This window comes from Triturus cristatus, chromosome 1_2 (genome assembly GCF_964204655.1).
Source record: "Triturus cristatus chromosome 1_2, aTriCri1.1, whole genome shotgun sequence".
In the NCBI taxonomy this organism is placed as follows: Eukaryota; Metazoa; Chordata; class Amphibia; order Caudata; family Salamandridae; genus Triturus; species Triturus cristatus.
Window position 1 is genome coordinate 1002254495 of NC_140580.1, and position 25172 is coordinate 1002279666.

The 25172-nt window shown below is 48.7% G+C and overlaps 1 protein-coding gene across 2 annotated transcripts in view; it reads left to right on the top strand.

Annotated features, from left to right (window-relative positions):
- The window catches only part of LOC146868576 (ficolin-2-like), a 254859-nt gene extending 235554 nt beyond the window's left edge, over positions 1 to 19305 (top strand). The window contains exon 9 of one of the 2 annotated variants that reach the window (XM_085611422.1): positions 18311 to 19305. In XM_085611422.1, the coding sequence (XP_085467548.1) occupies positions 18311 to 18558 (248 nt within the window). In that variant the 3' untranslated portion in view covers positions 18559 to 19305. The remainder of the gene's footprint in view (positions 1 to 18310) is intronic. The other variant, XM_085611429.1, reaches the window with a different exon arrangement.
- The last annotated feature ends 5867 nt before the right edge of the window (positions 19306 to 25172 follow it).

Sequence of the window (25172 nt, forward strand, 5' to 3'; positions counted from 1 at the left end):
AGTTGCATCGGGTCCCTAGACAGTGAGGGGGTCACAACACTCCAATTAAGGGTAGTAGTGTTTTTGGGTCAATCAGTTTCTGTTTTTGCGTTACATATTTGCTTTTTTATAAGTCTCACAATTAGTGTGACCTAAATCAAATGCCTAAACCTTAATGATCCACACTAGCTAATGCCTACAGGGAGCTGTCCATGAGCCTATATATATATAAGCATATATATATATATATATATATATATATATATATATATATATATATATATATTACCTACTGGCAGTCGCCAGTAGGTAGTTATAGTTAGGACCTATTTTCCATAGGAAATCTGCAACATTCTATTTGGAATAACGTTGGCGCCGATTGATGAATCTTCGCGATATTTTCCAAACTTTTGGCCAGCTCTGGTCCGCTCCTATCCTGAACATTTCACGTGATTCGTCAAGCGGGGGCCGAGAAAAAATGGGGGTCCCAAAACGCGTTTTCCCCATGCATTTTCCCATAGGACCTGTTGACGCAGCTATAGCCCGAACTGATGAGCGGAATTACACCAAATTTGGCAAAGAGGTAGTCCTCAGTTCAGACTTGTGAGAGACATCTCATTTGAAAGATTTTTAACATATCTTTAATTCTTTTGTCTCCAATTTTGGTAGCAAATTTAAACACCCCATGAGAGCTTTTAGCCACCTTGGCCCGGACACAGTTAATCTCTCTGGTCCAACTGCCCGTTTTAGAAAAGGTGATGCCGAGGTAATTAAAAGACTCCACTGTTAGCACTTTTTGTCCTTCAATAAAAAAGGCATGGGGTTTTTTACATCCCACACCACATTCCATAACAAAGGTTTTAGATTTATTAATCAGCAGCATCCTGTCCTTAATGAACAGTGAAAACCTGTCCATCAAGCGCTGTAGACCAATAGGGGTCCTAGACAAGATTACAGCGTCGTCCGCATAAAGAAGTACGGGGATGCTGAAATCGCTGATTTTTGGTGCATCAGCCGCAACCTCCTTTAAGACTGATTCTACTTCATTAATAAAAAGAATAAAAAGTAGGGGGGCAAGCACACACCCTTGTCTAATGCCCCGCCTGACCCTAAATTTGGGGGTGCACTCCCCTGCCTGGCCATAACGGACACTAGAGTTTAATTTAACATAGAGTCTCGCTAAAAAATAAACAATAGACTCCGGTGCTCCCATTTCCAGTAATTTGGCCCATAAAATATTGTGGTCTACCATATCAAAGGCACTGCTCAAGTCGGCAAAGCAAAGGTAGAGGGATCCTTTTTTTGCCTTTGTGTACTTCCCGATTATTAGGTCAAGGTTGAGGCATTGCTCTAATGTTCCTCTGCCCTTCCTGAAACCATATTGGGAATCGGCCAGGATATTCTGAGACTCCGCCCATTCTTCCAGCCTAACCATAAGTACCCGACTCATAATTTTGACCGAAGAGTCCAGGAGGGAAATTGGGCGGTAATTCTTCGCATCCCCCTTGTCTCCTTTCTTGTAAATTGGTACAATTATGGATTCCTCCCATGTATGGGGGACCCCGTTGCATACGGCAGCATTAAATACCTTTGTAAGCAACGGGCCCCAGATCTCGGGGACTTTTTTGTATACGTCGATGGGTACCCCATCAGGTCCCTGGGCCTTCCCACCCCTACTAGATTTAATACTGTCCCATACTTCGGCAGTCGTAATGTCCAAGGGGATGACAGGCCATCTATCATCATAAACTCCCCTGGTTCTGGCCGAGTCAAAAATCAGAGAGAAGTGGGTGACCCAGCTCTCCACACTGACGTTAGCCGATAGTTCAGGCATCTTGTCATCTTTTAAAAAAGGGCTATTAACAGTTGCCCAAAAAAGGGAGGAATCAGCGGTATAGGCTGCCTGATCTAAATTATCCCATGCCTCTTGTCTTAATTCTGCTTTACTGGACTTAATTACGGTCTGATAGATACCTCGCAATTCCCTGATCATTCCAATATCTCTCCTCTCTGCTGCCAATGCTATTTTAAGCCTCTTAAGAGCAGCAGAACATGCATGGTCAAACCATCCCCTACACTGAAATTTCCTACCTTTAGGGAGTATAGTGAAGTTGCTGTCTATAATTAGGTTAATATTAATAAAATTATGCACAATATCATTAGTTCCTTCCTCACTTTCTAAAATTGTAACAAGTGACTTCTCAAATCCTCTTCAATTTCATTAAAAAATTCTGACATGCAGACTGAAACATGCACTTTCAATACCAGCAGCAGACTTCCCCGGTGAGCAGTAGCTTTACTACAGTGATCTAATAAGCAACTAGAGTGCTAACATTCTGAATTTATAGCAAATGTGTGACACATCTGAATGCCTTCTTGATGGAACCAAAGTAAAAAACTGAAAGTATTTCCTACTGAGGAGACTGCAGTAAATGAGGAAATTAGGAAACTTCATAACAAATAAATCTCCCAAGATGGCCACCAGAGACAAAATAGCCCAAATGTAGCACAAATATCACCCAGATGTAGCCCACATGTAGCCCAATGACAGAAGTGGGCAAAACACTTATTTTTTGTGTATTTGCAGTTTTATATAGTGCAGACTTGTCAGGTATTGGAGTGCTTTACATGAGCATTGGTTACATCACACAAGATCAAATTCATTTTGGTTGTAGACATGGGGAGATTAAGTGATTTGACCAGAATCACAGAATTTTGAGCTGAAGCAGAAACTCCAACCTGGTTCCCCAGTTGCAAAGTCTGCAGCTCTGGAAGTAACACCACATCCTCTCCCCTAGGTGCAACATTTAATCAAGTGGTCAACTGGATAAAAAAACATAAAGATTACAAATAATTTAAAAGTTCTTTGTCGCTATTTGAAAACTCAGAAAATATGTCCTCATTTTAGTTTTTTAGAGCACTAACCATAATTTTGATGCAAATAAGACCCTCTCATGTATGTAATTTCTAAAGGAAATGCTCTAGGTATTACAGTTTACGTTACATCAAGATGACGTCGGGCGTTCCACACTTTTGCAATAAATATAGAATGTTAGCAATCTAGTTGTTCATTGGGATACTGTTGAGAGGCAGAGGCCAGGGGCACGGACTCTGAAAGTTTAAGGCAGGTAGGAGAGTGCAGAGGCAACAATTTGACCACACTGGGCAGGCAGGAAGGGCAGTGGCAGCACAACAGATTATGGAGGGCAGTGGAAAGGGGGGCAGGGGCAACAAGCCAACAATACAGGACTGGCAAGAGAGGCTGTGGCAATATAATAGACCATTGTGGGTAGAAGGAAGAGGCAGTGGTAGTACAACCATACATGCCAACAGACCCGTTTCAGCCAGGAAACGTCCAATGTTTTTAAGCTCAAATGGGCTTTATTTGATCTGTCTTCTGTCTACAATCTCCTCTTTTTCAATGTAACTCAAAGGGAAAAATCAATACCCTAGTTTTTTTTCAAAATCTCCCTCTTACCAAGTTCAAAATGTTCGCAAGTATGGTACATTGGATCATGGTAGGCAGGAGGAATTGGGGTAGGGACATGGACTAGGATAACAGAGGACAGGAGGGACATGGAGAGGTGCACCAAACTGACCCTACAGGGCAGGCATCAGGGTTTGCAGCAGCACAATACACCACACAGGGCATGCAGGACGGGGGTGCAGCACAACAATCCATAGAAAGCAATAGGGAGGGGACAGGACCATGCACATGGACAACAGACAACAGAGGGGAAAGAGGCAATGGTAGCTAGCTGACCATAATGGACAGACAGGAGAGAAAGCTGCAGCATAACAGACCATAAAGGGCAGGAGGGACGGATCAGGGGCATTATAATGGAACAGACAAGCCAGGAGGGAGGGAATAGGGGTTTGCACATGGAAACAGAGGGCTGGGGGCAAGGGGGCAGGGCAGGAGCAGCAAGATGACCATGGAGGTCAGGCAGGATGGGCACTAGAAACACGACACACCATGGAGAGCAACAGTGAGACTATGACGGCATACACACAGACCATGGAGGGAAGGTGGGAGGGGGTCAGGGGCAGCTAGCTGACCACACAGGGAAGGTGGGAGGGGCCATGGCAGCACAGAAGACCATGCATGGCAAGCGGGAGGGTTAGTGGCAGCACAATGGCTATGATGGGCAAGAAGGAGGGTGCAGGGGCATGTACAAAGGACCATGGAGGATAGAAGGGAGGGTCAGGACCTGGGCACAGACAAGAGAGTTCAGGGGAAGGGGCCTCACAACAGACCACGCAGGGCAGGCAGGAGGAGCAGTTGCAGCACAACAGACCAGGGAGGGCAGAAGGGTGTGGCAGTAAAATGGACCATGGAGGACAGGAGGAAGGGGATGGGTCATGGCATGTGGACAGGCAGGGTGGAGGTGGCAGGGACAGGTTACAGTCATCTGACAATGCTAAGCAGGTGGTAGGAGAGTGGCAGCTCAACAGAACACTCAGAGTAGATGGGAGTGGCAGGTCCATGGAACATGGTGGGCAAAAAGGATGGAGCAGGGGTATGTACAAAGACATCGAAGGGCAGGGGGGAGGAGAATAGGGGCAGCAAGCTAAGCACAGGGGCTAAGCAGGAGGTCAATGATGGGCCATATAATTGTGCAATGGAGGGCAGGAGGAGTGGACTGGTACATCATGCTAAATGGAGGGCAGTGGCAGCACATCAGACCATGCATGGCAGGAGGGAGGAGGCTAGTCCATGGATTCAGACAATAGAGGATAGGGAGGAGGTGGATGGGGCAGCAAGCTAACTGTTCAGAGAAGGTGCGTATTAGGAACTTTATTGTTTTTAAAATGTGTGTCTGTGCGAACTACTTAAAATATGAACAAGTATGCAGAATAATCTCACTTTTATTTAGGATGAAGAAGACGTTTGTGACTGTGACTCCGGGCTCACTTGGCAGAAACACCCCCTGACCCTCCACCTCCCATCGCAAAATGTAATGCCCGTGAAAAGGGTAGGTGGACGCAGTGTTATATAGAATATATAGTCCTGAGAGCACGATTGAAAATGAAAACTAGATATAGTATATGGTATAAACTATGCGATGAACCGGGGCGTGAAATATAATATGCAATACATTGTGTGCAATGACAGATTCATTGGAGAGCGCGAGATAGCACAGGCACTAGCGTGTGCTATGCGATATGCGCCTTGGAGTGTAATATGCACAGGGCAGTGTTGTGTAACCTAACTAGTCTCTAAAGTTGTAATATAAAATATGTGCTGGGGAGTGTAACGTTGCATATGCACTGTGACAAAGATATGGATCCCAAATTGTAATAAGTATGGCGTAGCCCTGTGCGTTATAACATAGGCATCGAGGAAGGCATGTTAGATGGAGCAATATAACCCGTGCGAAGGCAAGTGTGGCATGACATATTCACGGGGTGGTGTTACAGTGCACATGGACTAGAGAGTGTCATAGCATACGCACTAGCTGGTGGAATACAACACAGAGGTGTGTGGCACTCGGCGGGCACTGGTGGGTGTAACAAAGCATTGGGCTCAGCCAGGACCACGCTGTGACTCTCAAGTGAGGTTTGTCTCCTTTCCAGAGAGTAAAATAAAAAGTATTACCCATCCGGCGGTGGATGTGTGTTTTATTAACCGTGAGGGGGGTTTCTTGCATAGTTTGGACGAATTTTTGTCGAATCCCCTTTGAATGGCTTGGTGTGCGTGTGTATTAAATGTGCCCGTCAATAGCTACCCATGTTTGTATAAATAAACAACAAGGGTGTCTACTTGGAGAGTACCCACCGGCGGGGGCGCCGGGATTAGGCACGGTAGGGCGTCAGACACGTCAGAGCTTCACTAGCGGTTTACATACATTCCACGTGGATTAATTGTATGCATGGGCGCCTTTTAATGAATATCACGCAAATCGTCATGGTGATAGGTACATACGGTTTGTCTACCATGTCCTAGGTGTTTCTATAAATATATTTAAAGAAAAAAAAATAAAAAACAAAGGCCGGCACCGGGGGATGGGGTCCCCGGGGCCATAAGTGGCTGAGGAGGGGAGCAACACAGCCCCCTCCTAAAGAATAAAAAAAAAAAGGCCATGACCCGGGGGTTGGGGTCCCCGGGGCCGATTAAGGCCTTGGGAGGGCCACATTTATTTTTTTCAGCATAAATTAGAAAAAGAAGGGGGGCCACACAGCCCTCCTTCTGAAAAAAATAAAATAAATAAAAGACCGGCATCATGCCGGAGGCCACGCCCCCTCCTTGCAGCACTCTGCAAACGCGCCCCCTGGCCAGTTGTAAGTTGGGGAATTAATTCCCCTTCAATACTGAGGGTCCCTGAGTGCCAACTAGCCCAACAGGTATCTCCAGTATGCCCCAGGGAGCTGCTTTGCAGACAGGTGTTCTGAGGCCACGTCCCTTTTTACACCTCTATGCAACGCAGCTCTGTGGCGCTTACTGGAGGTACCTAGTGGGCTAGTTTGACCCTAGGGACCCTTAGGATTCAAGGGGACTTAATCTCTCAACTTAGAAAGGCAACAGGGCGCGTTTACACAGTGGTGAAGGGAGGGGACGGGGCCTGAGTTAAAGTGTGCAAACATGCCCTGTGGCACGTTTTAAGTTGGGGAAATAATTCCCCTTCAATCCTGAGGGACCCTGGGGGCCAACTAGCTTCCAGTAAGCGCCACTGCGCTGCGTTGCAGAGAGGTGGTCTAGGCCGTGCCACTTTTTACATCTCTCTGAAACGCAGCTCTGTGGCGCTTTCTGGAGGTACCTAGTGGTCTAGTTGGACCATAGGGACCCTCAGGATTCAAGGGGACTTAATCTCCCAACTTAAAATGGCCACAGGGCGTGTTTACACAGTGGGGAAGGGAGGGGATGGGGCCTGAGGTGACGTGTGCAAACACGCCCTGTGGCGAGTTTTTTTTAAGAGGTAGTTTTAACCCCCTGCCCTATTATATACTAGGGGCTTACAGAGGAGGTCATGCAAATCACAGGGGGACCCCAACGCATAGTGTTCCCTAGTGTATGTAGGTGTTTTCACTGTATTCTGAGTGTCTTTTAACATAGCACTGGCTCTAGGACTGGTTAGTCTCAGTTACCACCAGTATCCGTCTGAAAAAGTTGAGGGTACAGGATGATTTTGCAACAAGGCTTCTTTCTGCTCTTCTGTTTGTTCTTTCTGCACGTTATCCTTCTTCCTGCACTTTTCTTCGTCTTTGAGGACTTCTGTTGCTTCTTTCTGCATTTCTTTTTTTCTTTCTGTGCGTTTCTTCTTCTTTCTTCACATGTCCTATCTCTGTAGGTATAGCTAGAAATTAGCATTTAAAAAACCTTTGAAATTCCCAGAAATAACCATAGGTTTCAGGCACGTTATAGTTAGGAATTAGCATTTAAAAAACCTTAGAAATTCACTGAAAAAAACATAGGTTTCAGGGGCGTAATAGTCAGCTGGACTTTTCACTCGTACAAAACTATTGAAATTCACCCGTTATAGTTAGTTCAGCTAACTATAACTCGCGCGCCTGCAATGCACTGCTGATGACATCACATATTACATCACTCATGACATGGTCAGTGACATCACTCATGACATCACTGATGACATCTCAAATGACATCACTGATGACTTCACTGATGACATCACCCTTGTGGTAGAGTGGCAGACCTCCTCTCCCCTAATAAAACCTTTGATACACACATTCAAAAATAGAAACTAAAATTTTCAAAACAATGGACATACCAATACCAGTTACAACAACCTATTCAGTAATTCTAAGATCCACATCCACTCATTCACCAACAGTCCTATAAAGTCACTCATACATGTTCTCACTCATCATATGTACTCATACACCTATACATCCTATTACACAACGCCACTCATCCATAGTTACCCACATACATAGTCACTTATGCTAATAAAGAATCAAACATCCATTTACTTGCATATACAGTTATACACACACCACCACACTTACTTCTACAGAAACTTACACATACTTAGTATTTTAAACAATCACTTATAGAAACATATACTTATTCATACAGGAAATCTTTCAATCTCTCACTCTCACATATACTCACTTATATACACCAATAGTCACATATACTAGTTTAAAACATATGTAGTTACTCATAAAGACACTATTGAGACAGTCATTCACTCACTGACACACCCATGCACACACTCATCCACCCATACAGTCCTGCACACATGCTGTCTTCAACACATACAGTGAGTCACTCATTCATGCACCTATGCCCTACGTACTACCCCCCACCGAACCATACAGACACTCAGACACTCATACTGATACTCAAAAAAACAACTAATAACCTATATAGACACTCATGTAGCTACTCACCAACCCATGCAGCCACTTATACACAAAGTGAGAGACTGATACAGATATTTACATATTTAAACATTACTCACTAAGCCATGTATTCACTAAGATACACTTAATCAGTCAGTTATACAATCAATTTTTCAAAAACAAATCATCCATTTAGACACTTATATACCCATTTATTCTTCCATCGACCTTGAGATATACATATATAAAACATATGTAATTTTCAGAAAAACACACATTCACTGGATTATGTCATCAGTGATGTCATCAGTGATGTCATTTGAGATGTCATCAGTGATGTCATGAGTGATGTCACTGGCCATGTCATGAGTGATGTAATATGTGACGTCATCAGCAGTGCATAGCGGGCGCGCGAGTTATAGTTAGCTGAACTAACTATAACGGGGGAATTTCTATGGTTTTGTACAAGTGAAAAGTCCAGCTAACTATAACGCCCCTGAAACCTATGTTTTTTTCAGTGAATATATATATATATATATATACATTGTTAGACCTGTCAGCCCTAGGGTGGTCTTTCCCCGTATTTTTTGCCCTTGTCGCCTCATTTTTGCCACCATCTTTTTGTTGGCCCTAGGTCTCTGGGCGCCTTACCACTGCCAAACAGTGCTGAGGTGCAGGTGTTCTCTCCTTAAAACATGGCTGCCACAGGCCCCTACTTCTGCGGAGTGGCCATTGCATACACGCACTAGTGGTTAGGAGCAGGCTGGGACATCTTGATACAGTATCTTTACCATGCCGCCTTTTTGTCCCATAGACAGATATGTGGAAGCTCCTGGAACCTTCCAGCCCTGGGAGGGATTATGCTTTGCCGCCTTTACTGGAGGGTCACCTGACCTAGGGGTATAAGCGGAAAGGAGGGAAACTGGACTAGTCAGTTGGGGCACCACTGGACCTGGGGGAACCTCTGCCGGAGCGTAGGCGGTTGAGCCTAGGGGAGGAACCTACACTACTGGGACTGACTGAGTCTAGGCCCTGCTGTACCCAAGTTAGATAAGGGACTCTGCCTGCCTGCTGATCTTGTCTGGTGAGGAGGCAACCCAGGGGACCATCTCCAGTGTGCTGCAGGGACCCACCCTGCCTCTGATGCCTGCCAACTCAAACCTCTTCTCCCCTTCATAAGCCTGCCAGGGAGACCTGCCATCTTCCTTCCCCCCCTAAGATAAGTGCTGCCCTGGAAACATGGACCTGCAGGTAAAGCACTGTGTCCACCTAGCGCTGTGCTGCCAGAACTGTGCCCCTGGGAAATAAGTTGCCTGCTGTTGAGTGCTGTGTCAGCTCTCAGCGCAACTTCTCTGCCCCATCGCTGAATTGCTGCTGTGCCTCCCCCCGCCTGCACGTTGTGCCTCCCAAGCGCTGTGTCTTCTAAGCGCTGTAAGCTCCCAAATCACCGCCGCTGCCCAGGTACCTGCAACCTAGCGCTGTGCTGGTGTGAGCGCTTCTCGCTGGAGTTCACCGCCACGGCCCCCGGCGCTGCGATCCCTGAACCGCTGTGGGGCCCGATTCACCGCCGCAGCCCGGCACCACTGGAGGTCCCCGCCATGGCCCCTGAGGCCTGGGAGGGCCGCCGCGGTAGAGGGGAAGGCCGCGCTAGGCCTTGGAGCTCTCCCTCATGGCAGACATCATCGGCCGCGTTGGGTGGCAGGCGCGGCCCCATTGGCTCCTGCGGCCGCACCCCCCCTGTAAGGCGCCCTTCAATTGGCCGTGCGTCCGGCCCCCAGAACGCTGCAATCCTGTTGGCTCCCGGGCCGAGGTGAGACCCGGAAGGCCGGGAGCCAGCAGAGAACACCGACATGGGGGCTCCAAGGAGAGCGGGAGCCCCCGGCCTTTCCCCCCCGAGCCAAGACAGGACCAAGAGGGCCTACCGAGGCCCAGGGCATACAGGTAACCCCCCGGGGAAGGCGAAAGGAGGGCGACGATCATCAGGGATAGTCGGGCTGCTGCGGAGAGGTCCGCACAAGTAGTGGCAGCCCCGCGTCCGCCCCTCACTTCCAGGGAACTGCAACCGGGCCTCGGGGGCCCCATTTACGCTGTACAATCCCGCTGATGGGATAACGTGAATATCAGGCTGCCCAAGAGAGTGACGTGAGAGTTATTCACACTATGGTGAATCGAATAAGTAAACTGTACCCTGAAGTTGCCTGCACAGGTTACCTGCGTGAATTATTTGTTGGCATGAGATTACCCCCTCTATTTACCTGTTTGACCGTGTTGTTGCACTACGATTCAATGACTTATTTTTCGGAATGAATTAATTGTTGCCCTGAAATGCACTGCTTCATTTACAGGAATGAATTAATGGTTGCCCTAAAATGCACTGTTTAATTTAACTGAATGGTCTAGTTGTTGCCCTGCGAGTATCTGTTTAGCTACTTGAATGAATTGACTGCTATTTTGAATTACCTTCATTATCCCTGAAATGAATTGATGCGCCATGTCTTGCCTTAGATAAAAGATCTTGTTTTAAAAACCACTTGGTGTAGTGTCCTTCATTGTGTGCGCATGGCTGAGTCCGTGTGAGTGAGTGCTGCACAACGGCTTTACACATTGCCTTCGGGTGCCGTCCTACCTTGCGCCAAGCTACCACGTCGGAATTGGTGACCCCAATTCTAACATTGGTGTTCAGCGGTGGGATTGGGACTTATGCTTGTGCAGCACCCTACAGGGATTCAGTGTGTGCCGCAATTGGACACTAGTTGTGTCGCAAACCTAGCGAATTGCCCTTCACTGTCTGTTTGATTGTATAGGCTCCTGTTTTGAACCTGTTTCCTACGTCCTAGTATTTTTCCCTTGAATTGCCTGGGGCCCCACCTGTCAGGATGGAGTTCGAGCTGGCCAAACTAGAAATGTACACAGTGGTGCAGCTGAAGGAGTTCTGTCAGGGGATGGGGGTGTCCGTCAAGTGAGGCGCCAAGAGAGAGGAGCTTCAGAAAGCCTTGAGGGCATGGGTATTGGCCCACCCGGGGGGAGAGGGGATGAAGGACAGGGGGAGCCAGGCGCTTCGGGGGAGCCAGGCGCTCGAGGGGAACCGGGAACTTCAGGAGAGTTGGACCTACTGCAGGTAGCCATTAGTGACAATGTGTTGCCAGGGAGGCATTCCAGGGCAGGTAGTAGTGTGTCAGCAGGGAGTGGGTCGGTGGAGGAGTACGAGGACAGGAGGGAGGAGAGGCAATTGAGATTGGAGCTTGCTAGGATGGTGAAGGAGAAAGAGTAGAAGAGGCTAGACATGGAGGAAAGGAAGCTTGCGCATGAGCTCAGCCTAAAGGAGTTGGAGTTGCGAGCATTGCAACCAGGGGCGCAAGGCAACAGGAATGGTTGCAGCGTACCCACTGAGGCTCCACGAGATCCTAAGTTCTATCTACAGAAGGAGGTGGTGGTAAGGGATACCCTCCTGACTTTAGAAATGGAAGATCGAACCAATTACCCTATCATGAAGGAGGCACTGCTTAGGAAGTTTGGTCTCACCCCAGAGAAGTATCGCCAGAGGTTCAGCAACAGCCATAAGCTTCCCACACAGAACTGGGTGGATTCTTTTGACTATGCACGTGAGGCCTTAGAGGGTTGGGTGCGTGGTAGCGAAGTGAGCGACTACGAGGGGCTGTACAACTTGTTTTTAAGGGAGCACCTCCTCGATAAATGTTTTCCAGAGCTGCGTCAACACCTGGTGGACCGCAAGCTGACCAACCCTCGGAAGCTTGCGTTAGAAGCAGATACCTGGGTTAGCACCTGGGTGTCCCACAAGGGACCCGAGGGAGACACGCCGAAAGGCAGACAGGGCATACCCCAGAAGAGAGAGGGGGGAGATAAAAAGAAGGAGTTCTTTAAAGGCCCCCAAAATAGACCACAAGGGAAGTGGGTAGGTTCCCTACCCCAATCGGGATCCCAGAAACCCACTTAACCTGACAAGAGTCAGCAGCCCAGAACTCTCCGGTGTTACAAATGTGGGGAGGTTGGACACTACAAGGGGGATCCCCAGTGTCGCAAACGGACCCCAGCCCCCACAGGAGATAAGAGCCCCGGGGTGGCTAGTTTAGCGCTGGGGGGAGTTGTCCCTAGATGAGGGGGGTGAGTGGACAGGCTTGACCCTGGTTTCACTGGGGGATAGAGGGATGGTCCCAGTGACGCAGTTGCCCTCGATCACTGCCAAGTACTGGCAGAGGGTACGGCTTAACGGGGAGGAGGTGGAGTCTCTGAGGGACACGGGTGCCAGCATGACGATGGTAAGACGTCAGCTGGTGTCCCCAGAGCAGGTGATTCCTGAAGTATTCCACCCGGTGGTAATGGCTGATAACAGCCAGAGTCATTACCCCGTGGCCCAAGTTCCCTTTGAGTGGGGAGGAGTCTCAGGCCAGTTGAGAGTTGCAGTAAGCCCTGCCATGCCGGTGGACTGTTTGCTCGGAAACGACTTGGAACATACCGCCTGGAAGGAAGTGGAGTTCAACGCCCATGCTGAGATGCTGGGGTTACCAGGGTGGACCTGCGTGGTCACGAGGTCCATGGCTGCCCGGCAAGGAACTCAACCCGGGTTGGAGCTTGAAACAATGGCCCAGCCCAATGCTGGTCAATAGGACACTGTGGAGGACGCACCCTGCGAGATGGATGGGGAGCCCGCGGAGGTGACCCCGGAGTCCTTGGAGGTGGATGTTGTTCCCGTGGGGGACTTTCCGACCCCTGCAGAGTGGCAGGTGGAAGGAGGGCCTACCCAGGAGAAATTTTGTCGGGCACAGAGAGAGTGCCCCACGCTTGAAGGTATGCCGCGGCAGGCCGAAGCCCAAGTGACGAACCAAGAGACCGGCAATTACCATATTTACTGGGAGGATGGCCTCCTCTACAGTGAGACTAAGGCTCCGGTGGATGGGTCATCAAGGACCTTAGTGATTCCCCAATGCTACCGAGCCTTTCTGTTGGAATTGGCACACGAGATACCACTAGCAGGACACCTGGGCCAGGACAAAACCTTTGCTCGGTTGGTCCCACATTTTTACTGGCCCAGAATGCGAGTCGCCTCTCACACCTTTTGCAAGACCTGTAAGACTTGCCAGGTGAGTGGCAAGACTGGGACTAAGTTGAAGGTCCCCCTGGAGCCGCTCCCGGTTGTCAGTACCCCTTTTGAGCGGGTCGGCATTGACATTGTCGGGCCGATGGACCCGCCTACTTCTTCGGGACACAGGTTCATCTTGGTGTTGGTGGACCACACCACCCGGTACCCGGAGGCGATCCCTCTGAGGACCATCACTGCACCTGCGGTGGCGCGGGCCTTGATGGGGATTTTTACCCGTGTGGGATTCCCCAAGGTCGTGGTGTCAGATAGGGGCACGAATTTCATGTCGGCCTACATGCAGGCCATGTGGAAGGAGTGCGGAGTGACCTACCGGTTCTCCACTCCTTACCATCCCCAGACTAACGGGCTCGTAGAGCGCTTCAATAAGACTCTGAAGGTTATGACCCGGAGTCTGTCCGAGGACTTGAGACGGAAGTGGGACGTCCTCTTACCCTGTCTGCTGTTCTCCTACCGAGAGGTGCCGCAGAAGGGGGTCGGGTTCAGCCCCTTTGAGCTGCTCTAGGCCACCCCGTTAGGGGGCCCCCCAGCCATGTGAAGGAGGGGTGGGAGAAGACTTCTACGAAGCTTCCCCGTGACGTGGTCAGCTACATGCTGGCATTCCGCAGCAAGATGGCCAAGCTGTGGAAGGAAGCCTCAGACAACCTGGAGGCTAGTCAAGCCGTCATGAAGGAGTGGTATGACCGCAACGCTCGGTCGGTGGAGTTGGATGTTGGACAGAAGGTGTGGGTCATGGAGCCCGAAGAGCTTAGCGCCCTCCAGGACCGGTGGACTGGACCGTACAACATTTTGGAGAAAAGTGGCCAGATCACTTACCTTGTCGACCTCAAGACCCCCCGACAACTCAATCGGGTGTTCCACATCAACTGCCTGAAGCCGCACCATGAGCGATCAGAGCTTGCTCTCCTTATGGTGATGGATGGGAGCGAAGAGGAAGAGAGCGAGCCTCTTCCGGACCTTCTGGCGACCCAAGAGAAGGATGGATCGGTGGAGGGAGTGGTCCTCTCCCCATCCTTGACCTCTGAGCATCAGAGGGACTGCCGCCATGTCTTGGAGCAGTATGCCTCGTTGTTCTCCCTCACTCCTGGGATCACACATCTGTGTACCCATGACGTGGACACAGGGGACAGCCCGCCCATGAAAACCAAGTCTTACCTGCTGTCCGACAAGATCAAGATCAGCATCCAGAGTGAGGTGGCCAAGATGTTGGAGCTGGGGGTGATCGAACCTTCCAGCAGCCCCTGGGCTAGTCCGGTGGTGTTGGTGAAGAAAGCGGCCCCACCGGGCACCACACCGGAACTTCGGTTTTGTGTGGATTACCGTGGCTTGAACTCCGCGACCAAGACGAATGCTCACCCGATCCCTAGGGCGGATGAGCTTATCGACCGACTGGGAGAAGCTCAGTATCTGAGTACCATCGACCTGACTTCAGGATATTGGCAGATTGCCATGGCAGACGGAGCCAAGGAGAAGACTGCGTTCTCCACCCCCGAGGGCCGCTTTCAATTCAGTGTGATGCCCTTCGGGCTAAAGAATGCTCCGTCCACTTTCCAGCGGTTGGTCAACCAGGTGATTTCTGGCCTAGAGGCCTTCTCAGCTGCCTACCTGGAATACATAGCTGTCTTCAGCAGCAGTTGGGAGGACCATCTGGAGCATCTCCAGGAGGTGCTCCAAGCTCTACAGCGGTCTGGCCTAACCATCAAGGCTAGCAAGTGCCAGAATAGACAGGGATCTGTCGTCTACCTGGGATACCTGGTGGGCGGGGGTAAGGTGCAACCACTCCAAGCCAAAATTGAGACCATCTTGGCCTGGGAGCCCCCCAAAACCCAAATGGATGTCCGGGCTTTCCTCGGCCTCACGGGTTACTACCGCCGGTTTGTCAAGGGGTATGGAACCATCGTGGCCCCCCTGACTGAATTGACCTCTAAAAAGCACCGCTCCAGTGCTTAGAACTCCAGATTTCAACAAGGAATTATTCGTGCAGACAGACACCTCTGAGCATGGCATAGGAGCTGTGCTCTCTCATGAATGAGGAAGGCCGAGACCAGCCAGTGGCCTTTATCTCCCGAAGGCTACTCCCCAGGGAACATCGGTGGAGTACGATAGAACGCGAAGCATTCGCCGTGGTTTGGGCCCTAAAGAAGCTGAGGTCATATCTTTTTGGTTCTCACTTCCTCATTCAGACTGACCACCGACCCCTTCGCTGGCTCATGCAAATGAGAGACAAAAAACCCAAATTGTTGAGGTGGTCCATTTCCCTCCAGGGGATGGACTTTAGAGTGGACCATCAACCCGGAGTAGACCTCTCTCGGTTCTTCCACCTTAGTGATGAGAACTCATTAGAGGTTGGGTAGCTCTCCCCACTTTCGGCTGGGGGGGACGCATGTTAGACCTTTCAGTCCTAGGGTGGTCTTACCCCGGTTTTTTTGCCCTTGTCGCCTCATTTTTGCCACCATCTTTTTGTTGGCCCTAGGTCTCTAGGCGCCTTACCACTGCCAAACAGTGCTGAGGTGCAGGTGCTCTCTCCTAATAACATGGCTGCCACAGGCCCCTGCTACTGCGGAGTGGCCATTGCATACACGCACTAGTGGTTAGGAGCAGGCTGGGACATCTTGATACAGTATCTTTACCATCCCACCTTTTTGTCCCATAGACAGATATGTGGAAGGAAGCTCCTGGAACCTTCCAGCCCTGGGAGGGATTATGCTTTGCCGCCTTTACTGGAGGGTCACCTGACCTAGGGGTATAAGAGGAAAGGAGGGAAACTGGACTAGTCAGTTGGGGCACCACTGGACCTGGGGGAACCTCTGCCGGAGCGTAGGCGGTTGCCCCTAGGGGAGGAACCTACACTACTGGGACTGACTGAGTCTAGGCCCTGCTGTACCCAAGTTAGATGAGGGACACTGCCTGCCTGCTGATCTTGCCTGGTGAGGGGCAACCCAGGGGACCATCTCCAGTGTGCTGCAGGGATCCACCCTGCCTCTGATGCCTGCCAACTCAACCCCCTTCTCCCCCTCATAAGCCTGCCAGGGAGACCTGCCATCTTCCTTCCCCCCCTAAGATAAGTGCTGCCCTGGAAACATGGACTGTCGTTGTGAACCCTACAGGACCTGCAGGTAAAGCGCTGTGTCCACCTAGTGCTGTGCTGCCAGAACTGTGATTCTGGGAAATAAGTTGCCTGCTGTTGAGCGCTGTTTCACCTCTCAGCGCTACTTCTCTGCCTCATCACTGAATTGCTGCTGTGCCTCCCCCCGCCTGCACATTGTGCCTCCCAAGCGCTGTGTCTTCTAAGTGCTGTAAGCTCCCAAATCACCGCCGCTGCCCAGATACCTGCAACCTAGCGCTGTGCTGGTGCGAGCGCTTCTCGCTGGAGTTCACCGCCGTGGCCCTCGGCACCGCGATCCCTGAACCGCTGTGAGGCCCGATTCACCGCCGCAGCCCAGCGCCGCTGGAGGTCCCCGCCGTGGCCCCCGAGGCCTGGGGGGGACGCCGTGGTAGAGGGGAAGGCCGCGCAAGGCCCTGGAGCTCTCCCTCGTGGCGGATGGCATCGGCCACGTTGGGTGGCAGGCGCGGCCCCATTGGCTCCTGCGGACGCGCCCCCCCCTGTAAGGCGCCCTTCAATTGGACGCGCGCCCGGCCCCCAGAACGTCGCAATCCCTTTGGCTCCCGGGCAGAGGTGAGACCCGGAAGGCCGGTAGCCAGCGGAGAACACCGACGCAGGGGCTGCAAGGAGAGCGGGAGCTCCCGACCTTTCCCCCCGAGCCAAGGCAGGATCAAGAGGGCCTACCGAGGCCCAGGGAACACAGGTAACCCCCCGGGGAAGGCGGAAGGAGGGCGACGATCATCAGGGATAGCGGGGCTGCAGCGGAGAGGCCCGCACAAGTAGTGGCAGCCCTGCGTTCGCCCCTCACCTCCAGGGAACTGCAACCGGGCCTTGGGGGCCCCATTTACGCCGTACAATCCCGCTGATGGGCTAAAGTGAATATCAGGCTGTCCAAGAGAGTGACGTGAGAGTTATTCACGCTATGGTGAATCGAATAAGTAAACTGTACCCTGAAGTTGTCTGCAGAGGTTACCTGCCTGAATTATTTGTTGGCATGAGATTACCCCCTCTATTTACCTGGTTGACCGTGTTGTTGCGCTGTGATTCAATGACCTATTTTTAGGAATTAATTAATTGTTGCCCTGAAATAAATGCACTGTTTCATTTAACTGAATGAACTAGTTGTTGCCCTGCGAGTATCTGTTTAGCTACTTGAATGAATTGACTGCTATTTTGAATTACCTTCATTATCCCTGAAATGAATTGATGCGCCATGTCTTGCCTTAGATAAAAGATCTTGTATTAAAAACCACTTGGTGTCCTTCATTGTGTGCGCATGGCTGAGTCCGTGTGAGTGAGGGCTGCACAACCGCTTTACACATTGCCTTCGGGTGCCTTCCTACCTCGCGCCAAGCTACCATGTCGGAATTGGTGGCCCCAGTTCTAACATACATATACATATATATATTTGTATATGTATATGTGTGTGTGCATATGTGCTTTTCCGTATATTATATATCCGTATGTAGAAAACTGTGTGTGGTGTGTGACGACATGAGACCTCGCCAGATATCAGTCATCTATAATATGTCTTGGAAATTAATGAAGTAATGAACCCAATTTATGGAAAATGCAGGCCAAGTATAGAAAACAAAATCTATGTATACTGATCAGTCTAGTGAAATAACTTCTATGATGTTTTCATTTTTAACTCGTCGGAGAGCAGAAACTCCTCACGATTGAAACCAAGTGGCTTGGGGGAGGCGGGCTTTGTGTGTGTTTGTGTGTGCGTGTGTGTGTGTGTGTGTAAATAATTATTAGAATGTTAGTACTAGTTAAGCAATAACCTGTCCTCCTCGTTTTTACAGGAAATTCCCTTGATATTCACCTGAACAAGCCATTCTCTACCAAAGACCAGGACAATGATTCTAATACAGGTAGCTGTGCTCAACTCTATAAGGGAGGCTGGTGGTACAACGACTGTCACCATGCCAATCTCAATGGACTATACCTTGCTGGCACACACACCTCCTATGCAAATGGTATTAACTGGAGCTCGGGAAATGGATACTCTTATTCCTATAAATCATGTGAAATGAAGTTCCGGCCTGTGTAGACCTTTCACAACATTTAGTTACACTGATTAAACCCAATACAATTCAGACGTTATTATCTGTGATTGTAGCTATGTGTTTTTAGCAAAATAACTTTCTTTAAACGAGTCTTGTTAAGTTCTGCTCCAATTTTTCTAAAACTTAAATTACTTTTCCTGTAGTACAAATTAAGTGATCTGTAAATATTCCAAATTGTACTGCAATATTGAATGATTTTTCTGGACTTCTCTGTAACCCTGAGTGAATTGCCTGAAAACGGAATGACTTCTCTGCACCTTTAAATCACATCCCTCTAACCATGAACAACTTAAATTTAACACGAGGTGGCATCCCTGAACCAGTGTGCAGGTTTCTGGTAACACTGTGCCTCTATCTGTTAACACCATGTAAGTTCTCTGTAACAATGAGTTATTAACTTGTATCACGGTGTGACATTGTGTACAGTATATCTGAGTGATGTTAATACTGACAAACCTTTCATACGTCCCCCACCATTAAGAAACCAGCCTGTAACACTGAGCCTGTAATACCATAACATACTGTGTGAGACTGACAAGTATAACACAAGATTTCTTTCCTATAGCTTTTTTTTAAATGAATTTCCGTACTATAACAAGAATCTTCCAAATAACATTGTGAGACTCACCAATTGTACAAAGTGGATACCATGCAGCAGTGAGAGTCGCTCCAACAACAACAACACTTCCAATACTGAGATGATTAAAAGGCCAGCCTTGGACCCACCCTGCAAATCTAGCCAATTTCCTGTCCCACATCTTAGATTGCTGTATCGCTCATGTTCCCAGGACAATATGTAAACATACCTCTCCAAAAGTGTTGAGACATACCATCTCCTCGAGCCATACCAGGGCAGGTTTAATCTGTGCAGAGCCGGCTGGGGTTACCTCAGAGGGTGACAACCTGAGGATGAATATGTATGGTGTCTTTCAACCATTGCAGGTTTTGGACTTGTAAGCACCAATATAGATTAATTTACCACCCTGGGCGTTATGGATACGACACATGATTGGATCCAGTTTTCTTTAGCAGGCATTAAACTGTCATATGCCAATAGTCCCTATAGCTCAGTCTTTAACTTTGTACTTGTAATCTGTTTAAAAAAACCAGTGTCCCTACATTTTCCTGTTACCATTTTATGACCATAGCTGTTGGTTTTGCTGACCCACGTCCTTCCGCTTCACGTCTGTATGTATGCTGATGGCTCCCCAATCCTCCTACAGTACATGGGATATACTTTCATTTCAGCCAGGCAGATCCCGCCTCGCTATTCGGATTCCGGTCCACTTTCTGAAACCTCTCCAACACGTTTGTGATTCCTTCTATATTCCCTGGAACTCAAATGTCTTCCCTTTCCCAACCTACACAGGAACATATCATGCTCCAGTTCTCTAAGCATTCTTCTCAACAATAATCAGTCTTTTCAACTCTGGATTCGCTCTGTCATTAGCACTAGATTCATTCATTTTAAAATCTCTTGTTGTTCCTTTTCTCTGTTTTCCATCACAGTATCACTTGGCAAATGCGTTTATATCCTCTTGCTTGTGTTATGGCAACCGTATTTACTTGAGCACCCCCAAAAGCTAAAGCTAAGTGGTAAGGTCCTTGGGTGACATTCAGCACTTCCTCCTCTGTAAGGAATTTACTGCCTCATTGAGGGCTCCTCCTGTTCCTCAATCTGCTGCTCCTTTTCACATGTTTAATGTTGGGTAGAATACACAAACAAGGTGCCCGTGACAGAACTAATTTGAGTACTGTAACACTTTGGTCAACTTAAGCTAGTCCTCTTTGTTTAATCACATATAAACCCTCGGGGACTCGGACTAGCTAACTAGTCCTCTCTCTCCCTCTTGTTACACGCATAATGTTGGGTAGAACCACCTTCAACAATATGAATATCCATGAAGATAAGATCCTTTTTAGGTCTCGCCTGAGCCAGCGCTTTAGCGCTGCTCTGGCGAGAGCTATTGAAAACGGGGATGTGGAAGTGCAAACAGTGCTTTCCAGGCCCCCAACTACAGTGCATGTGTGCCAGGCACGCGCACCATTTGGCAGCCTGCATTTACATTTCGCGGGCGCTTTGATGTTCTCAGTGAGCCGCGCGGCCACTGAGAACATCAAAGCACCCGCGAAAGTGCACACCTTTTGCCACCCCCTCCCTTATCCCACTTCCTTACCAGGCCTTGTCTTCATGCAGTTGCTAATTCCATATTCTCGCACTATCTTCATTCACTTCTCGCCTCTCTTTCTCTCCTTGCTTAGCTTCTCTGCCATTTCCTGGCTTTTGTTGTCTGTTACTGTCTGACTTTGCCGTAACTTTCTATCTCCCCTTCTGTCTTACTTTTACTTTCAAACCTTACTTCTCTAAGTCCCTTTCTTTTCTTTCACCTCTCTGGTCTTGTCGTTTCTTTCGCTCCTTAGCCTTGCCTTCCTAAACTCCATCGCCTGGCTCTCTTTCCTTTTCTTTAAATCTGCCTTGCGTTGTTTTTCTCTTTTACTCACTTTCTCTTGCTCGCTGCATCTTTTACGCATTTCCTACACTCGTACAGCCATCACTCTCCCATGCTCCCTGTAGCTGACGTACCTCGGTGTATGCATTGGATAACAGGATGTTTAGATGCAGTGACCACATAACGCACAGGTGCCAATAAGGAAGGAGTGACCCTGGGCGCTGCTGCCTGCCGTGTCCAGGCCACGCGTTGTGGTTGGGGGGGTGGGGGCTGGACAACAGGCAATGCACAATGTGCTGCCCTGTCTTCCAAAAGGTGGGAGGGGATCTTCAGTATTTGTGTGGTCTTTGTGAGAAGTTTATCTTGTTACAGGCACTTACACGGTCTTTGTCATACGTGCAATGTGAGTGAGGAATAATTTAAGGATATGTTCTGATTAATTAGCACCTGTAAATCGCCCACACTGCTATTAGTAAAGCATTGCGGCGCCATTATATAGTGCACAGTATGACTTCCAAGCGTTTACCATAATCACAGTGTGATTTGGCTTTGTTTTCTTGTGGCCAGCTGAACACAAACGCAGCAGGAGACAGTCCTTTGGTGGTCTCACCATGCTCCGCATAGGCCTAAGGACTTTGCTCCCCGTCGCATTGTAAGCCTGGAAGTTTGCTCCAAACTCTCCCATCTATTTGCCTCCCTGCTCAGCAGCTACTCGGCAGCAGTGGACATCCCAAACCAAGGCGCGCAACGCCCATTGGGCTCAAAGGGCTTTAGCCAGCCCCCCCCCCCCCCAATTCACCCCTGGAATTAATTGCTGTGAAGGGTTTTATAACGGGGAGTCGTGAGTATTCGCGAACCTCTGATCTGGGCTAGCAGTTCGAAGCTGCATGCAGCCACATGCAGCACTGTAGCATCAAGAAAACATGTGCATGTTATACTTGGTTTCCTTCAGAAATCTTCGAGTAATAGTGGACATTTGTATGGTTGCCTGCCAATATAAGAGGGATTGCCGAAGATCGTTTTGATGCCGTGGGACGGAATAAATAAAAGGCTCTATAGCTCATTGGGTTGAGCGTTCACTGATCAGATGTTTATGAAATCTGCAAAGTAGCGCGTGAAAGACGATCTCAAATCTTGGTTGCAATGCGTCAGAAACGATGTCTTTGGGTTTAGTTGTAATAACAATTACTTCTTCACAAATAGTCAATCTTTCGTGTTTTTGGCACTACGTAATCAGTCAGTGCAACACTGGCCCACCCCCTCCACCCAAGGGGATGTGCTTTTCTTTCCTTTTTACTGCTCATTGGTTAGAATGTTCTCTTTTCGGAGATTCTATTGTAGCGCCTGAGAGCCCATCCGCTCCACGGAAAGGACGGGGCCGAAGGAGTGGTGAAATGTAAAACAAGCATTTGCAATGCAATAGGTCTCGCATTTACTCGAGTTTAAGCTATTGGCATTATAAATGACAATGTGTTTTATTTATGTTCCAAAATCAAAACATAAATAAAAGGCATTGTCATTTACAATGCCAACAACTCAAACTCACGTAAATGCGAGACCTATTGCATTGCAAATGCTTGTTTATCCATGGGTATTGTTCTATGGACCACATACTGGTTTCACTTACTGTGATGATAGCGACTATATCTTTTTCATTCTTATTTTTCATTCTTTTTTCTCCTTCTTAGAGATTTCCTGATTTGTGGGGAGGCATTAACGGGAGGGAGTGAGGAGGTGGATTCTGCGAGGCAAAACTGAAACGAAGTACTTCATAATTTTTTATGTGTTACATAATTGTATTCCTTTTGCTGGATAGAGGCTTGTGTATTCTAATGACTGCTTATGAGTATTATGTCTGACCTGATTACTGTATCACTGGCACTTTCTTTCAATAAAAAGCTGTTTTAAAAAAATTGCTTCTCTAGAAGATTTTCTCACAATCCGCCGACCAATTGCACTGTTTGAAAATGGCTAACTGGGAAAAGATCAAATGACCCCATCTTGTTAATTTGGGGTATTATGGTATTCTCCACTTTATTATTTCTAGTAAATGTGACCCTTGCTGAGGCGCAGGCAGTCCCAACCCTTTAGTACCTGTGAGCTTCAGACACCCTGTAATGTTGAGAGTACAAGCGCACATGCGCAGTGAAATGGTTCAAGTGTTGCTCACACAGAGATAGGGCCACTTTGTCCTAAGTAACATCATTAAAATATTAAAAATGTTGACAAGGCTTTCTGCCTATAGACAACAACTGAAGTATGGTGTAATTTAATTTGAAGCGCCAAACTCAGATGCAACATTGATGACAAGGATAGACAAATGTTGCATTTGCTATGGTTATATATGACATTGGGTCTGATAATAGGACTTTGGGGGGCAACCAATGGTGGAGGTATGCTTCCTGGGAGGTTTTGGTTGGTTAGTACAGTTCAGAAGCCTGTCAGTGGTATGCGGACTGGGTTTTGGAAGGGAGGGGCAAGGCAGTAGGCACAGGTAGAGGGATTTTGAGCTACCAGCCACCATTTGTAGTAAGGCAAGGTTGGTATCCTAGGCAGGGCCAGGTCTTTTGGAAGAGTAGCTTTGGAAGGAGGATTATGGAGAATCGAAGATTCAAGGATCCTTAAATCACTATTCCTCCTGCAAAGGGTCAGGCACGAAGACTTACTGGTGTTTGTTGAGAGGAAAGGCAGCGCCAGTGGGGATGGATCTAGCCAGTGTGTAGAGCTTCAGAGGGCGTGGCCACAGAGGTTATTGCATGCTCGCAGCCGTGCCCTATAAAGGTCTACACCAGAAAGAGAGGAGTGAGAGGCACTACCCCTGTGGGACAGGGGGTGCAAAGCAAGGGGGCTGTGGTAGTACTGCGCAGGCAGAATGAGTGGGAGGTGCTGGGACGACAGCGTGAGCACCAGTTAAGGGAGGTCTGGGAGACCGATGGAGGCGGTGGGGACGAGGGCGATCCTCAAGTGGACAGTCTAGGTGACCCTTGGTGTCAGATACATGGGACAAGGTAGCTAGGAGGAAATGAGCCACAGCACATTGGGCCTAATCACCTGCAGTCCGGTTGCATGGTTAGACACCGAATCAGACTCAGGAGAGCCTGGTGTGGCTCAACTACCTGGAGGTGAAGACCAGCTGTGGTCCCTGACGACCAACCTAACAGCAATGAGGGACAGTAACAGGGCAGATTGGGAAGGTCTGTGGAGGCCTCTTCTGAGACGGAGAGGGGAAGATCCGGTGTGGCCTTCCCGAGAAGGCAACATGTGCCTTTCCGAGCAGACAACATGTGCATGGTTGGATGAAAGTACCTTCGATTATGAAATGGCAGGTCTGAGCGGACTACAGAAAGTGACGGGTGAGGCTATTGAGCAGTTGGTATTAGATTATGAGGAGGACAAGGTAGAGGATGGGGAGTTGATTGAGTAGAATACGGATGGAGCAGTGACTGAATGGCAATGGAGGTCATGCGGCAGTGGCATGGGGGAGAAAGGTGGTGATAAACTCCTCTTAGTATCTTGCAGGACAAAGTTCATTAGAAGAAGGTGGAGAAGGTGAATGGCGGCACAGTGAATGACAGAATGCCAGGTCAGCTGTCACAAGAGATTGGACAACCTGTAATGGTCTCAAAAGCGGTTGAGGTGGGGAGTGCCGGTACACTGTTTAAGTTGGCAAAAGAATGTGAACAACCTATGATGGTCTCTAAAGGAGTGCAAGTGGAGACGGATGGGGTGCCTCATGGAACAGAGGTATGATGACTGAAAGGGGCATATGGATATGTGCTGATAGCGGGTGGGGACAGAGGATTGGGTGGATAGAAATAGGTAGATAAAGAAGGAAATATTGCAGTAGTGGACAAGGACAAGGTAGGGGAATAACAGGGGAATGTGAGTTGAAGATTGGGGCAGACACAACAAAGGAAAATGGGAAAGATGACGATAAATAGAAAGATAAGGGCAGCAAAGAATTGACTGTCAAAATGTTACAATTAATGGGGTTCACCAAACCCTTGGGGGCTCATCTCAAGGGGTCCACGAAAGAAAAGATATGGAAGGACGAGTACATGGAGGTATTTAAGCTTCTACAAAGGGAATTTTTTGAAAAAGAAACATCTAAAGAGAGGAGTATGAGTTAGCAAAATGGCTCAGAGTCC